Here is an 18,042-nt window from a genome sequence, read left to right on the forward strand (position 1 = left end):
CAATTAACCACAAAACATAATCAGTAAACAGCTTTAAAAAGATCCACACACTGGTGGATCAACATACCTAGATTTTCTCGAAGGAGCCAAGTAAGTACAGAATCTCTGTACGGAATAAAATCAGTTTTCTTCTTCTTCTTACTCTATTAAACAGAAAGAAATGGCCTTAGCTTCTCTTAGCGTTGTTAGAGAGGAATAATTCACACAAAAGGCAAACCAGTCTAAAATTCCCAAGTAAATTAAATTACAGTAGGATGTCATCACTGTTGAAATCTAACACTCACAGCTTCAGTTCTTCACAATACCCAAAGCTCATCCAATAAATAATTTTTTTATATTTTATTTTTAAAAATTTACAACATACACAGCAGTTTGGAGAGTAGCATAATGAGCTACCACATATCCATCATGCAGCTCCAACCATTATCAATTTTTTGCCAATCACTTTTCAATTATCACTCAAACACTTTTCTACATTTTTTCTTCCTGAATCGTTTTGGAGGAAACTGCAGACCCCATGCCCTTTTATCCCTAAACACTTCAGCAGATAAGGACATTCTCTTACACAGTCACAGTTCAAGGACCAAATTCAGGAAATTTAACACCAGTACAATACTATTATCTACCCTGTCTCGTGTAGGGCTCTAAAGCAAATCCAACATTCTACCTAAATATACTTCAGGTACATATCTCTAACAGAGAAGGACTTTATAAAAAAGAAAAAGTAACTATAAGACCATTCTCACACTTAGCAAAATTAACAGTAATTCCTTAATATCATCTAATACCCAATCCTCAAATAATAATTTTTACTTTTGCAGAGGGTCAAGAATGAATCCTGTGTGTTCCAGGTTGGATGTGTAGGAACAACTCATTTAGTTAATGAATTTACTTGGCCAACCACCATCAGCAAGTGGGATATTGCATATCTAGTAACTCTTGTATATTAATACACATTTGGTTTCTTTAAAAGGAAATTATGTTCAAAATAAATCCAACCATTAGAATTCGTACTCAAAGTGAAAAGGTCTAAGAAAGTGATGTAATTTGCTAATCTGGAGATTTAAAAAGACTGCAAGATAAAGTTTCTATATTTATCAAGAGTTTACTTGTTTGCTGTACACCTGAAACTAATATAACACTGTAAATCAACTATACTCCAATAAAAATTAAAAAAAAAATAGTTTACTTGTACTGCTCTCTCCATGTCCCTTCTCATTATCACAGGATAAAGCAAAAAGCACCAACGCGAAGCCAGTGCTGAAATGGAGGAAATTACATCCTCTGAAAGTAAAAAACAATGCAAATGCTTTGTGTATAATAGCTACTCCAATATCTGCTGGCTGACTACTATGTCCTGACAGTTTAAGAAGCTACTAAGGGGACCTAGCAGGATGGGAAAGGGAGGGTAGGAGGGAGACGCAAGAGGGAGGGGATATGGGGATATATGTATACATACAGCTGATTCACTTTGTTATACAGCAGAAACTAACACAATTCTGTAAAGCAATTATACTCCAGTAAAGACGTTAAAAAAAAAAAGAAGCTACTAAGGGGAAAGCCAGAGTTCACTGATCAACATTTCCCCAGTAATAGGCAGTTTTATAATCCATTCCTGGTATAATCTGAGGTTACATTAAACTAAGGATGATATACTTCGTGCTAAAGCATGGGTACTCAGAAAAATAGTACTAAGTAGCTGACTCTGGTTTGTTGAGGAGGAAAGGAAGTAGGCAAGTTGGCACTTGAATTCCATCTCATCATATATGTCCCCTACATCTCATCCCACTCCACCCACAGACATACGTTCCACCAATTACAAAGTCATTTTCCACAGCAGGTGCTATTTCTAAATTACACAGACCTTTAGCGAGAATTAACCATCTCAGTCATTCACAGCCGAGTGTGACTTTCATTCCACTATAAAATTCTTGGGGCCTGAAACCTCAGTTTATCCTTTCCGTTCCCCACTGCACCTAAACGCTCCACTTTGCCTGTGCTTAGTACTGAAAATGCTGCAAGATTTAAAGTATGCCAGTTACAGTGACTGCCAACAGTACTGTAAAAATAAGCAGTGTCAGATTCTAAAATGTTCTATTTTCACTCTGTCAATTAGACTAAATTAAGAAGTAGTTAAATGAAGAACCATAAATAGAACTTCAATCTTTTCCACTTGAAAATACCGCAGAATTTTAGCCATTTCTTCTCTATTTGCTCTCATACAAATTAATCTCCTGTTCTCACATCCATAATGTTTTCAAAATAAGTTTTTTCAGTATTTACATAAAAAGCTTTACTTAGATCATTAACCTCTCTAAAAAGAAATACTACTAAGTATGGATGGTAATAATCCTGTTTCTCCCCTCAGCGGAAATAATAATACATCTTAATTCACCAAAATTCATGCCTGTTACATAAAAACTAAAATTTATTTCTGATCTATTACAGTTTATGACACAGATACAAAGTACTAAACTGGGCTTTATAAAACTGATTATAAAAAAATCATTTGCGGGCTTCCCTGGTGGCGCAGTGGTTGAGAGTCCGCCTGCCGATGCAGGGGATGCAGGTTCGTGCCCCGGTCCGGGAAGATCCCACATGCCGCGGAGCGGCTAGGCCCGTGAGCCATGGCCTCTGAGCCTGCGCGTCCGGAGCCTGTGTTCCGCAACGGGAGAGGCCACAACAGTGAGAGGCCCGCGTACCGCAAAAAAAAAAAAAATCATTTGCAAAATTTTGTGGCATAGAGCAGTGTGGGAAATACATAGAAAACTAGGACTCTTCTTCTGGTTGATATGGGTGTGAACAGATAAGCAAATGGACAAGTTAGAATAATCACTAAATTTTAAGTCTTCACTGTTCTGGAACCCAGATTAGATATGTGAAGAATATCCACACATGTATAATATCAAATAAGAGAGAGATGTCTTAATCTAAGGCAGCTTTACAAAAATAAAAAACAGAAAACAGGGGCTTCTGGTGGCACAGAGGTTACGAATCCGCCTGCCAATGCAGGGGACATGGGTTCGAGCCCTGGCCAGGGAGGATCCCACATGCCGCGGAGCACCTAAGCCCGTGCACCACAACTACTGAGCCTGCACTCTAGAGCCCACGAGTCACAACTACTTAAGCCCATGCGCCTAGAGCCCATGCTCTGCAACAAGAGAAGCCACTGCAATGAGAAGCCCACGCACTGCAATGAAGAGTAGCCCCCGTTCGCCGCAGCTAGAGAAAGCCTGCGTGAAGCAATGAAGACCCAATGCAGCAAAAAAAAAAAAAATAAAACTAAAAAGAAAAAACAGAAAAAGAGCATTATGTTTTATTAATATTTTTGTAGAAGTAGAGAATACACAAATCTATACATTTAAAAATATTTCAATGCAGACACCGCCTCTATCCCTGATGTTACTCTTGTGATTCAGAACAAACTGTTAAAGTGCTCTATTATTTATGCTAAAGAGTAGTAATAAATTTTAGAATATCTGTGTAGAATTTAAGGAAAAGAAAAATCTATTGTATCTGGATTAATAAGGATGCAAATAATGTGTTTTGTAGATACAGTTAGAAATTTAACTTGATTCTAGAGCCTTCACTTTACGTATAATCAAACGTAGAAAAAAATTTTTTAATGATTAAATAATCCATGACTTTCCACGGTAGGAAACAAGATAATACAAAGAGGTTTAAAAAATATATACCAATAATTTCAAGAAGCCAGCTGGTTTTTTGTTTGTTTGTTTGTTTTTTGCGGTACATGGGTCTCTCACTGTTGTGGCCTCTCCCATTGCGGAACACAGGCTCCGGACGTGCAGGCTCAGCAGCCATGGCTCACGGGCCTAGCCGCTCCGCGGCATGTGGGATCTTCCCGGACCGGGGCATGAATCCATGTCCCCTGCATCGGCAGGCGGACTCTCAACCACTGCGCCGCCAGGGAAGCCCCCCAGCTATGTTTTAGAATGGTACCCATAAGAAATTTCTTTGATTGCTCTTTAAGAGGTTTATAGGCGACTTCTTCAAGTGACAATCTTATAGATCGCTAGGAGAAGCACCATAAGATAACACAATATAGAAGCATCCTCAAATTTCTCTCTTGTTCCCTTATTCATTCTCCAAAGCACATCATGTTCCCTAAATTAATTTTGGTGTGTAGTCTCATGATTCATGGTCACCCTAAACAGTAATTCTAAATTCCAGAGCTAGAAAATAAATAACAAAAAGTTTTTTGAAGGTCCCATTCCTACTTAGGCCTCCATATATCCTGCTGAGGATTTAAAATCATCACAACTGATTATACAGCTAGTTCGTTTCTACCAAGCCCCACCATACCTTGCTGGTGCAATTATCCTACAGATGAAAGCATTTAAAAGAGAATGAAAACACAGGATAAGCCTCCAAATAGAAAATATTTTGTTTAAATTTTAAGTCACAAATTGAATATGACTCCTCAGAGACAAGCAAGAAAACACTTAATTCTTTTTAGGGATTCAAATGAGGTACTAAACTAAATTAAAGCATACAGTACCTAGTAGTTCCTTAGCTTCTAACCTAAATAATGAAGCCCCTTATACAAAAATTGTTTCAGCTTTAGTGTTCCATAGCTAAGGAATAAGAAAAAATAACACTATTTTAAAAAGTATATTATTGGCCCACAAATCAACAGCATTCACCAAGGCCAATTGCTCAAAATATTCTAAAATGTACAGTATCCTATCTAGAAAAGATCATATAGAAAAGAATATGTAATAAATGCTATACTTGGTTTTTATGAGAGATATAAAATAAGGCTCAAATAGTCAAACCTTAGGTCTTTGCAAAGACCTAGTTTTAATTCTAGCCTTTACAGATCTACATTTACTTTCATTCTCCTTAATCACTTTTATTTTCAGTACAAAGTCAAAGTGTGTTATACCCAGTATCTTATCTGAAAAGCTTTAAAAGGAGAAAGGCAAGATTATATAAAAGGACCAAGAGAACATCCTTCATAAGCCACCATAAAATATCGTCAAGTACATGTGTTGAACAAATTTTCTCATGCAATGAAGTATAACACTTACCACCTCTGCCAAGGCTGAAATGACTTTACCCAGAGTTGTAAGAGACTTATTAATATTTGCTCCTTCCTGAAATCAACACCAAACATAAAAGAATTATGATAATTTCTACTATTGCCACATCATATATAACACATAAAATACAATTAACCATATGCTAGCATTATCTCTTTATTTATGACCACAAGTTCTAAAAACCTCCTTTAACCCTCAATCTTTACTCCTCTCCACTTGTTGACATGCCAGGACCACATGCCTAACTCACAGACCTGAAGTATCGTCAAGATGTCCATGCTCCAAAAACTTACAGATGTAGCCTTCTTCCGACAACTCAATGACATGAGTTTATCTCTAGAAAACATATCTCTAGAAAACTCCATGCTTGTTCTCACATCTAGATCTTGTGTATTCTTTTCCCATTACTGTCCCTTACTTCCATCTAACCAAATTCTGACTGTTCCTCAAAATACAATTCAATTTTCACCTTGACCATGAAGTCCACCTTAACTATTATCATGTAACATATCTTTGCATTGAAGTTACAGATCAGAAGACAGAAAATTTTTTCTGTAAAATGTTTTGTGGGCCATGTGGTCTCTGCTGCAACTTCTCAACCCTATCACTATAGCACGAAAGCAGCCACAGACAATACACAAATAGATGTAGCTGTGTCCCAATAAAATTTTATTTACAAAAACAGGCAGTGGGCTGGATTTGGCCTACTGGCCATAGTTTGCTGACCTGTGTTATAGAATCTTTTTTTTTTGGCCGCGCTGCACAGCTTACGGGACCTTAATTCCCCGACCAGGAATTGAACCCGTGCCCTCAGCAGTGAAAGCGAGGAGTCCTAACCACTGGACCACCAGGGAATTCCCAAAGAACATTTATTGACTAGGCTATTTGGTAAGATAAATACCTTTAATCGAGTCCCTTTGGCACCAGTTGAATCAGCTCGTTCACTTCCCGCTAGATCCACCAAGCTGATTTTACTGACCTGGTAAAGAACAATAACACTGGGGCAATTAAAAAATAAGCAAGGTAGAAGTAGAAAACATTTAGAGGCAAGAAATTAAAAGATTAAGTCATAGAGAACACTAAAAATATTAATTAGACCTCATACGTGGCATAAGAAGACAAACATACTGTAGTCAATTTAAAGAGCATGCAGGGGCTTCCCTGGTGGCACAGTGATTGAGAGTCTGCCTGCTGATGCAGGGGACACGGGTTCGTGCCCCGGTCCGGGAGGGTCCCACATGCCGCGGAGTGGCTGGGCCCGTGAGCCATGGCCGCTGAGCCTGCGCGTCCGGAGCCCGTGCTCCGCAACGGGAGAGGCCACAACAGTGAGAGGCCTGCGTACCGCAAAAAAATAAAAAATAAAAAAAATAAGGAGCATGCAAAAAAATTTCATGTCAATTATCTTGGTTTAAAAGAAGTAATTTTAGGATAAACACATTTTAAAATGATATGTCATAAAAATGTAAAAAACTCATTAACCCATTAAATGGCATATTAAAAATGAAGCTTCTAACAACTGGAACTCTCACACACTGCTGATGGGAATGTACAATTTTACAATCACTTTTGAAAGCAGTTTGGCAGATTCTTAAGAAACTAAATGTACACCTACCGTAAGACTCAACCATCCTACTCCTAGGTATCTTTTGTTGTTGTTTTTTATTCTTTTTTTTTTTAATTCTTTTTTTTTTGGCCACACCGTGTGGCATACAGGATCTTAGTTCGCCGACCAGGGATTGAACCCGCACCCCCTGCAGTAGAAGCGTGGATTCTTAACCACTGGACCACCAGGGAAGTCCCCTACTCCTAGGCATTTACCAAGAGAAACAAAAAACAAGTATGCACACAAAGACCTGTATACAAATGTTCATGGCATCTTCATCTGTAATGACCAAAAACTGTTCATTTAAATGACCATCAATAGATGAGGTAATGCGCAAACTGTGATCTATCTATACAATGGAATACTGATCAGCAATGAAAATGAGTGAACTATGGATACACACAACAATACAGATGAATCTCTAGATCATTATGCTAAGCTGAAAGAAGCTGGCAGAAAATAGTACGTACTATATGATTCTATTTATACAAAATTCTGGAGCGTGTTAACTAATCTATAGTGACAGAAATCAAATCAGGGATTGCCTGAGGATGAGAGTGGAAGAGATTACGAAGGGGCATAAGGCAACTTTTGGGAGTAATAGAAATTTTCATTATCTGAATTGTGGTACTGGTTTTACAGGTGTACAGGTAGTCCCCCCTTATCCACCGTTTCACTTTCCACAGTTTCAGTTACCTATGGTCAACGGCAGTCAGAAAATATTAAATGGAAAATTCCAGAAATGAACAATTCACAGGTTTTAAATTGTGTGTCATTCTAAGCAGCATGATAAAATCTCGCTCTATCCCAGTCCATGCCTGGGATGTGATCATCCCTTTGTCCAGCATATCCCAGTCCTTAGTCACTTAGTAGCTGGCTCAGTTACCAGACCAATTGTTGTATCACAGTGCTGGTGTTCAAGTGACCCTTATTTTACTTAATAATGGCCCCAAAGTGCAAGAGTAGTAATGCTGGTAATTCGGATATGCCAAAGAGAAGCCGTAAAGTGCTTCCTTTAAGTGTATGCTGAGGTTGCTCATATCTACGGTAACAATGAATCTTCTATTCATGAAATTGTGAAGAGGGAAAAAGAAATTCATGCTAGTTTTGCTGTTGCACTTCAGGCTGCAAAAGTTATGGCCACAGTGTGTGATAACTGCTTAGTTACGATGGAAAAGGCACTAAATTTTTACAATAAGATATTCTGAGAGTGAGAGAGACTACATTCACATATCAATATCACAGTATATTATTGTAATTGTTCTATTTTATTATTGTCATTAATCTCTTACTGTGCCTAATTTATAAATTAAACTTTATCCTAAATATAAATGTATGGGAAAAAAACAGTATATATAAGGTTTTGATACTATCTGCAGTTTCAGGCATTCACTGCAGGTCTTGGAATGTTATCTCCGGCAGATAAAGGGTGGGACTACTGTATATATATCTGATCCAATTTTATACTCTAAATATGTGTTGTTTGTTGCACTTCAATAACACCTCAATAAAGTTGTTTAAAAAAAATTTTTAAAGCTTCAGGAAAGTTTACAGAAAAGTATCCAAATCAGATTATCAAGGAAGCTATGGTTATGGGTTAATGTCATTATTTTTGTAGATTTAACATCAGGGAAGAAAAGAAAAAATTCTTTCACATAGCATGTTCCTTGGTGCCATTCAGACAAATACTGACTACTAAATGACATTAATATAGAACCTCTGGCTAGGCAGTGTCAAGTTATTTGATCACCTATATGAAGAGTGTATTTTGAAAAATAATCTTCAGCTAAAATGAACAAACAAGACACCAACTAAAAGCTGATTTTAGTTTTTAGTGGTATCAGCATCACAAAGTACTCAGTTTATAAGGCAAGATCTTTTATAACAGCCAGGACAATAAATCTAACTTCAGATTTAAAAATCCAGCTGCGTGCTACTTGGGAATGTAGGCAGAGTAGAAATCAACGTAAGTCTATTATTAATAGTAATAACAATAAAATTAACATTTATTGAGTGGCTACTCTGTGCCAGGCACTAGTAGATGCACTTACCCTATATTAATATTTACTCCTCTTCACCAATCCTATGAGGTTAGAGAAACTGAGGCACAAAGACTAACTTGCCCAACATAACACTGCAGAAAAATGGCAGAGCTAAGATCTAAAGCAAGCAGTTTAATCCCGAAGTCTACTAAATTTAACCAACCACTGTAGAAAATGAGAAACTAACAAGCACAGGTATTTGACGAACATCAGAAATGCTGTGCAGTTATTTTTTTCCCAAGAATAAAATACATATTGTCTGCTTAACTGTTTGCTTAAACAGTTTAATTCCACAGTAACATTATCAGAGCTCAAAAAACTAAAATACACATACCAGAGAAGTTAACAAGGTAATTAAGAGATTCTAGTCAAGAAGAAAAGGAAGGATCTTCTTCCCCACAGAACTGCTTAACTCTATTGCATAGAGCAGTTTTTGAGACTCAAAAGTCTTGGATTGTTTTTTCTTAACCTTATTTTATATCTTGCAATTTCACTCAAGAACCCATGCTCAAAACTGGTTTAGAGTGGAATAAAAATGACTAGTGGAAAGTATAAAATACCCTTCATTAAGTAAAAGGGCAACTTTCTTCCCTTCCACAAAATCAGAAGGTAGCAGGAGGGACTTCTGAAAATCCCCATTCCCCACAACTCAAGCCCAGACACTGAAGTTCTCCTACCTTCTCAGTGGAGAGGTTGGTTTCAGTATCATGTTTCTTCTGGGTGAAAACAATGGTAAACACAGCATGGGAACGGCTACTTGTTTCATTCATGTTGGTAGCTGCCACTGTCCTAAAAAAACATAAATGTGACCACATGACAATGGAATCCTTAGATGAATGTTAAAATGACAATAGCCTTCAAATTATAAGCATAATAATCACAAGCGACAGCTTTAAACTTATTCAGATTACAAGATTGTCACTTACACAAAATTGAACTTATCAAGTTACCTGCCAACTCCAAAGGCACCCCATCAGAATCATTCTTCATACTCCAGCTATACCTTTAGAAACCACCAAGGCATTTGATTTTTATTCTTTATTAGGTGCTCAGTTATTCTGGAATCAATTACTACCATAGGCATGTGATAACCAACATTTTACCACAACTTGATGAAAACCTAATAGTAAAACTTAAAGTTCTAACGTGTTTCAGCAGTGCATTGTTTGGATGAGAAGGATACCAAATATGTTGAGGACCCTGCTTCTCTAGCATAGCCAAAGGATCAGAGGACTCCACAGCGAAAGCAACTTTCATAGTTATAAATGTGGTCTCAAATCCTTAACCAGGAACAAAAGGCCTCAAAATATACCAAAGACCTCAGTCATCAGTCTATTTCCTACCATACCTGGCTTTGTTCCCAGCATCCATGAGGTCAGCAATGTCTGTGTAGGAAGTTACTGCCAACTTTGACAGATCCTCCACATATGGGCCAAGAAGTGGATGTTCACGCACACGCAAGTTACCCTTGTTTTTTGGATTCAGCAAGTCTCGTACTCTTTCACAGTAAATTTCCATGTAGCTCACCTAGGAACATATTATTAAAGTGATTTAGAGGACTTGGAAAAAGTTAAAAAGATTTTAAAATCTTTTTATCTTTTCACCTTTTATTAAAAGCTCTACAATTAGAGATCAGTAACCTTTACAATATGAAATAACAATTCCAGTCCCTTTTATTCTATTACCAGTAACATAGATACAACTGAGTAGGTTAGAACCAGCCTTCTGACTTTCTCAGGAAAGAAAAGGGGGTAAACAGGCTCTCTCAGCACACAATAGCTGCTATTTGTCTTAGGCAGAAAAAATATCATTTTTAGTAGTAACTTATCAGTTATTAGTGTTTTGGGTTTTTTTAATGCATGCTGTTGTCAATAATTGGGGATTACAATGAGGTTACTCCAAAAGCTTGGAAACAAGATTTCTATTAGTGTTAAAACCAAGGAACAACATCAATATTCCAGAGCAGGTTAGACAAAAGAGATCTGCGACTCATACTTTAAGTCTGGCCACATTGTGACCAAACATATATCTGTCAGAAGGGGTAAGCGTTGGTTAGTGTGGAAGCTGATTGTTTGGGAGGACCTATCCAAGTCCCCTGGGGAAAGGGGAAGCCACAGACAGTACACTTCAGGAATTCTTGTCCCATCAGCAAGAACATTCCTATCATGGAAAGGGATGTATTAGACTATCATTTCTTCATCTGAAGCAACTGAACATTTAATTTGTCTAATCAACTCCTCTCCAATTCCATACTCACCAAAAAAAACAACAGGGTTCCAATAGAGGTCTGCCCACAGGAGGATAATATACCAGTCTTGCTAATGTGAGTGTTCTGGTCAGGGTAATATTTATTCCTCATGGGAAAGTAACAAACCAACATGGTGGTTTCCTAACATCAGTCAGATGAGCTTCACTCAAGAGTCTGGCTTTGAAGGATCTACAAGATCAGACCTCTAAGCAACCAAGGCTCTGAAGTGGGAAAAATTCACCACAGTAAGCCTCATCACAATGCTTCCCTAGGAATAAAACACTTCTGTGTCACTGCACTGTTCAAGCATACAATGTAACTCCTGCATTCTTCAAGTTTAAATTTCTAGAGAAACATTTTCAGAATATCTGAAATAAACCTATCTCCATTCCATTCTCTTTCAGTCTGCTCTGACTATATTTATACTGTATTTTAAAATCAGTTTTTAAAATACTGAAAACCCTCAAAAGATAATTGATCTATTACAAGAATAAAACAACAGGACAACAAATATTCTTTCTTAAAGCAGGTTATCCTACATGAGAAATTGAAATGGCAACTTTAATCATTCTCGTGTACTTAAAACTTGTACATACAATCCTGAATCCCAGGAAGATACTATATTTTCTTGGAAAACTTGCTGTCCCTTTTCACACAGGCATGGTACTAAGAGGACCCAAATAACCTGAGTAAGGTTGATGTGCTCTGTTACTTATTCTCTAATATGCAAATCCATCTAAAGACATCACTACTTCTGAACCAACCATCATAGACCCCACTTGGCCAATTCAATTCCCTAAGCACCATCAGCTTCTAGGCACTTTATAGGCACTTGGCATACATCAGTAAATAAGGATCCCTGCCCTAATGAGCTTATGATTCTAAAAAGGATACTGAAAATAAAAAACAAACATAAAAAATAAGTAAAATATTATAAAGTAGGGTAGAAGTGATGAATACTATAAAAAAAAAAAGAACAGAGCAAGAGAGGTCAGGAGTGCTGGGGTAGAGGGCAAGTTGCAAAATTAAATAAGGTGGTCATGGCAAGCCTCATTGAGAGGGTATGATTTGAGCAAAAGACTTGGAGGTGAAAACTTAGTCAAAAAGATACTGGGACTTCCCTGGTGGCAAAGACTCTGAAATCCCAATGCAGGGGGCCCGGGTTCAATCCCTGGTCAGGGAACAAGATCCCACACGCATGCCACAGTTAAGGAGCCTGCTTGCTGAAACTAAGGAGTCTGCCTGTCACAACTAAGACCCGGCGCAACTAAATAAATAAATATTAAAAAGAAAAAAAAAAAAAAAAGACATCCAGGAAAGAAAATTTCAGGCCAAAAGAAATGTAAATGAAAAGGCACTGAGGTAGGAATGTTCCTGGTGTATTCCAGAAACAGCAAAAAAAAAAAAAGAAGGCCAGTGTGGCTGCAGCAGAGTAAATAAGGGAGAGAGGCAGGAGAGGAGGTAGAGGTCCCACCAATGTGAAGAACAACAAAGTTGTTGTTCACACTGGGATTAGGGATACACTGTGCACTCCAAATAAGCCTGTGAACTCTGAATAATATGAAAGAAAATGGCAGCTTCTTTTATTACCTATAAGCTCAAAAACTTCAATCACATTGTCACTCTCCCTATCCTTTGAATTTATTTAAAATTTATGATATTTTAATAAGAATGATTAATAAAGATCTACTGATTTTCATTTGCTATACATTTAATATTCAAAAAAGAATAGTTATAGGATGAGACAAGCTATTCAGAGAATTCATTTTAACAAAACATATTTTTAGAGCAGCACATTCCCCTTTTGGTACATCATAGTTACCAGGCAGAATTCTTTGAAATTTATACAACACTTTAAAGGTAAAGAAAAAACCCAAAGCAGCTAAGTGGATCAACTAAGAATTGCATAAGACCTATAGAAAGTCACAACATATACATTTTTAAAAATCTAGAAGTCACTTAAAAAACAGACTGATTTCTCAAAACAACAAGCTCATGTTAACAGAATGTTTTAATAACTTCAGCTACTATGAAACTGAATACCAAAAATGGGGATGTGTAAAACAACAGCTTCATAAAGCACTTGTACAAAAAAGTGGAAATGTTTATCAAATAAACTAACATATATAAATGTAATTCTACAGACCTCTTCTCAAAAGAACTAGGGTATATACACTGAATGGAGAATAACTTTCCAAGATTGTAAACAATTACAAAGGGGAGAAGAGGAGAAGAGATTTGATTACATATATTTTAAAAACTTATGCCTGTCAAAAGTCATTATTAATAATATTAAAAGGGGAAGAGTTCATGCAAATGAATAACAAAAACATTGCAATCCCAAAATATAAACAGGCATATACATAATTTACAAGATGTTCAATCACACTGCTAATCAAAGAAATTCTAATTTTAAAAGTGAGAAAATTTCCCTTATTAAATTGGCAAAGATTAAAAAATAAAATTACTAAACGATGACGAGGACACAGTGGGTGCTTACACCCTCCTGATGGAACAGAAAATTGGTATAGCCTTTCAAAAGGCCATTTGGCAATTCAAATGTACCATCTGACAACCAACATACATAAGAAGGAAATAACTGAAAATAAAGCCACAAACTTATGAACAAGGATTTAATTGCAACATTCTTCATTATAACCAAAACTTAGAAATAGCCTCAAAGTACAGAATTGGGGCAATGGTTAAGTGATCTATAGCTCAGTCATAATTAGGAACCATTGAAAAGTAGCATTTGAGGGAATGGAGCACAGAGGACTCTGTTTTTAATCCACAGTTTTACGCACCTCTACAGAGTAAGACATTTCTTCGTTACAGTTGTCATTGATTTTCTCAAATAGTTCTTCACATAACTGTAGAAACAGAATGAGAGGCACAAAGAGCATAAATCAGAAGTACTACATTACGCATGCGTGCTAAAGGGATTAGCGAGATCCCCTTTCTCTTTTTTTCTCTAAATATTAATGGCATCAACATCAAAGGTAAATGCTTTGAATGAAATAAAAGGAAAGTTTTTAATACATTCTTCTCATCTAATCCCTATTGTCCCTCAACAGTATCACCTCAATAATGTTTCCTTAGAAAGAAAGCCACATATAGGGGAAGAGAAGGGATTATGTCTCTTCTATTGTTATGTCATTGATTTTACTTCATGTGAATTCAACTCTTCATATTATACTAGAATTAACTGTGACTCAACTATCAGTATTATAATTGTAGGAGTAAAACTACTATTAAACTGTATTTTGCACACTTATTTATCATGACATAAATTGTATTATATGTTGTTACTATATACATTGTAAATTCATACATATATGCATAGAGAGAATATACACTATTTGAAAAGAGTAATAAATAAAGGTATTTTTGAGAATAATTTTGACTCTATAAATTTTTCCCCTTTACCTCTGCCTTAAGATTCCAATCCCTTTTATGAGAGGCTGTTCCATTACACAGTGACATTTCTAACAGAAAACAATTTTTCTATATCAGGAAAATTATAAAATTTCACTCTCCCTATCCTTTGAATTTATTTAAAATATGTGATGTTTTGAATAAGAATAATTAAGAAAAATCCACTGAATTTTCGTTTGCTATATATTTAGTATTAAGGCAATCAATATACATTTGAAAAATGAGCTATATGTTCATGAATCTCTAGAAGTCTAAATAGAATTTAAGATGGATTTTAAGTAGCAGTTTCTAAAACATAAGTCTTCTTAAAAATTCATGCTTTGACATTAAAACAAAATATTCAAAAATTCTACCAGAAAAGAGATACATATGTAACTATACAAGAATTCCAATAACAAATAAATTAAAGGAAATAGAAGGACTATTTAATATTACTTGCTATATCTACAAACAATTATTTTATTGTCAAAGAAGTTAATACATAGTAGTAAAAGCAAAGACTTAGACCTGTGCTTGGCACATTATGAGTGCTACATTTAATGTTTCCTCTAATTAGTATTATAATTATTACCATTACTATACACAAAGAAGGACAATTCCCAAATATATGTCTTAATACAGACATTACCTTTTACGTTTAAAAAAAAAAATAGGGACTTCCCTGGTGGTCCAGGGGGTGAGACTCCGTGCTCCCAATGCAGGGGGCCTGTTCAATCCCTGATTGGGGAACTAGATACGCATGCATTACGCAAATAAGAAGTCCGCGTACTGCAGCTAAAGATCCTTGTGTGCCGCAACTAAGACCTGGCACAGCCAAAATTTTAAAAAATATATTTGAGTGTGTGTGTGTGTGTGTGTGTGCGCGTGCATGCTAGTATGTTCATTTTTTCTGAAAATGTCCTAATCTTTATTAATAATAAGCATTTCAATTATATAGCTGAATTTAAAATTATAATCCAATAATCCATTCAAAAAAGTAGATATTGCTCCCTTATATATTTTATTTTCAGAATACAGCAATGGCCACACTAGGCCTATAGTAAAAGAACACTTTAAAATTAATCCCAAATATCATTAATAAAAGCAAACCATGTTCCTGTTACTAGCAAAAGAAGTTCTTCTTAAATGTACCTGTGTCATGACTTTTCTCCATTCCCAAACAATACAGAATCAAAAGACTAACTGCTCTTAAAAAAGAAAAAAACCTCAGACTGTTCAAGCTTTAAGTGATAGAATTAATTTAACAAAATAAAAGGAAAGGCAATCAAATAAGGCAATCAAAAAACAAAAACATATTCTTAAGAGGTGATCTATATATGAACTTGGGGGAAAAAATCAGACCAACAACACTCACCAGGTGTCCCCAGGATTCAGAACAGAGCCTGACACATACTATCACTTTTTAAAGAAGCTGATAACATTGTTCAAAAGATAAAGTAACATGGCATTGGATATACAGCAAAACCTTTACAAAAAGTCAACTTTCCCACCTTTAAAAACAGACATGAATACATATCAGTCTTTTCCATCAGACTGTTAGCTCCTCTCAGGGAAAGAGATTTATCTTTGTGCCTCGCATACAATAGTCCCTGAATAAATGTTTGCTAATAAAAATAATTGTTAATGCAATTGAGGACTAAGAGTAATAATGAACAGAGATTTTTCATTCTTGTTTTTTTGTTTTTTACCTGTGGAATGATGCCAGCCTGGCTTTCTTCTTGTTTACCCATCATTGTATAAGACTTCCCAGCACCAGTCTGCCCATAGGCAAAAATACAGACATTATATCCTTCAAAGGCATGTAAGAGCATTTCCTTTCCAATATCATTGTACACACGGTTTTGAGATGCAAAACAGGGATCTTCGGGCTGTAAGGATTAAAAGGAAAAATAAATGGCATTTTATTCATATTGTTTCCTATGCTTATTTGATTACTTCTATAATAAATAAAAGTGTTTGAAATCAGAATAATCACCTAAAATATATTTTTAAGTTCCTCCTACATATAGTTTATTTTTCCCATTAAATGCACACACACAGAGGCACTATTAGAGACATCCAGGCCAGCCATACATAAAAATATCTATATGAAATTATCTGACATGATTACATTTCATTTTACATAACCTTGAAAGTATTACTCTTCCATTCACAGGGAGCTCCAAGAAAATTTTAAGTGGAAAATGGGGCTGAAAGATCAAAGATCAAGTCCACATACAAAAATATTTCTTTTAATTCACTCCAGGTGGTGTGGCTATTTCTCAATAAACACAGCTTTCAGTGAAGAATGTTTTCCATCCCCTTTCACAGGCTCTTCCCTTGGCAATTAGGCTTTGCAATAGTTTAAAACATCTCCTACTCTAACACAAAATAGGAAAAAAAGAACAAAAATGCGTAACAAAGAGATGCAGAAGCAAACTCTAGTTTAGGAACAATCCCTAGAAGCCAGTAAGATTTGGGATCCTATAATGAGTAAGGGGATACTGCAAAGGGTCTTACTCTTCATTTCCCTAGATGTTGGTAATCTTTGCTTTCCCTGTGGACCTGCAGGCTCTTTCAAAAGGTTTAAAACCCACACTGTTCTACCACGCTGCACCATGAGTACACTCACCGAGGTGTGAGACCAGTAGGAGTAGTCAAAGCTGAAGGACTTTGGAGCTTCCTTTGGGTTCTTTGGGTTAATAATACCTAGAGAATGAAAATGTTTTGATTTTATAAGTGACTCAGTTAAATGTTTTTTAGTTCAGCATGATGTTATACTGTAAACTCAAAACATCCAAATCAGTAAATTCATACTACTGAATCTGAATTGGGCAATTGAAAAACAAAAATAACACATTTTTAATAGGTAGGATCTATACAGAGAATTTGAAAAGAATCAGACCAACAACATTCACTAGATGCCACCAGAATTTACAACAGAGCTTGGAACATAGTAGGTGCTCAGTAAATGTCTTGTGACTGAATCCTAGGTAAGTTAGCAGACAAAATTTGGAAATGGACCATGTTACTATTTCAAGGTGCTTCATAAGGCTTGAAATATTTCAATATATCAGAAATAAAAATTAGAAAATTACTGAATTAATCCAACCACTATTTAAAACAAACACTTTTTAAAGATCCTATCATCTACTTAAGAAAAGCATTTAGGGGCTTCCCTGGTGGTGCAGTGGGTGAAAGTCCGCCTGCCGATGCGGGGGACACGGGTTCGTGCCCCGGTCCGGGAAGATCCACATGCTGCGGAGCGGCTGGGCCTGTGAGCCATGGCTGCTGAGCCTGCGCGTCCAGAGCCTGTGCTCCGCAACGGGAGAGGCCACAGCAGTGAGAGGCCCGCGTACCGCAAAAAAAAAAAAAAGGAAGGATAGTTTTTGTGAAATCCACAATTGATAATAACTAATACGTAAGTTACTAGATATATGTATATACGTGTGTATATGTGTGTGCATGTATACACTAGAAACACAGACCTCTAAATCATCTGTAGAATGTCATAAACAGTAAAATTACTTTTGACTGAAAAGTATGAAGCCTCACTGTCCATATTAAAAGTGATTTCTCGGGACTTCCCTGGCGGTCCAGTGGTTAGGACTCCGTGCTTCCACCGCAGGGGCACGGGTTCGACCCCTGGTCGGGGAACTAAGATCCCGCATG

General features: G+C 36.4%; 1 protein-coding gene across 6 annotated transcripts in view; it reads right to left on the reverse strand.

Moving 5' to 3' along the window:
- The window catches only part of KIF1B (kinesin family member 1B), a 148,153-nt gene that overhangs the window by 93,045 nt on the left and 37,066 nt on the right, over positions 1 to 18,042 (reverse strand). For all 6 annotated transcript variants that reach the window (XM_082655693.1, XM_082655692.1, XM_082655694.1 and 3 more), the window contains exons 3-10: positions 17,003 to 17,079; positions 16,080 to 16,259; positions 13,761 to 13,826; positions 10,057 to 10,235; positions 9,386 to 9,497; positions 5,965 to 6,042; positions 5,052 to 5,117; positions 68 to 143 (exon numbers count right to left, since the gene is read on the reverse strand). In XM_082655693.1, the coding sequence (XP_082511819.1) occupies positions 68 to 143; positions 5,052 to 5,117; positions 5,965 to 6,042; positions 9,386 to 9,497; positions 10,057 to 10,235; positions 13,761 to 13,826; positions 16,080 to 16,259; positions 17,003 to 17,079 (834 nt within the window). The remainder of the gene's footprint in view (positions 1 to 67; positions 144 to 5,051; positions 5,118 to 5,964; positions 6,043 to 9,385; positions 9,498 to 10,056; positions 10,236 to 13,760; positions 13,827 to 16,079; positions 16,260 to 17,002; positions 17,080 to 18,042) is intronic.

This window comes from Grampus griseus, assembly GCF_964374135.1.
Source record: "Grampus griseus genome assembly, chromosome: 1".
In the NCBI taxonomy this organism is placed as follows: Eukaryota; Metazoa; Chordata; class Mammalia; order Artiodactyla; family Delphinidae; genus Grampus; species Grampus griseus.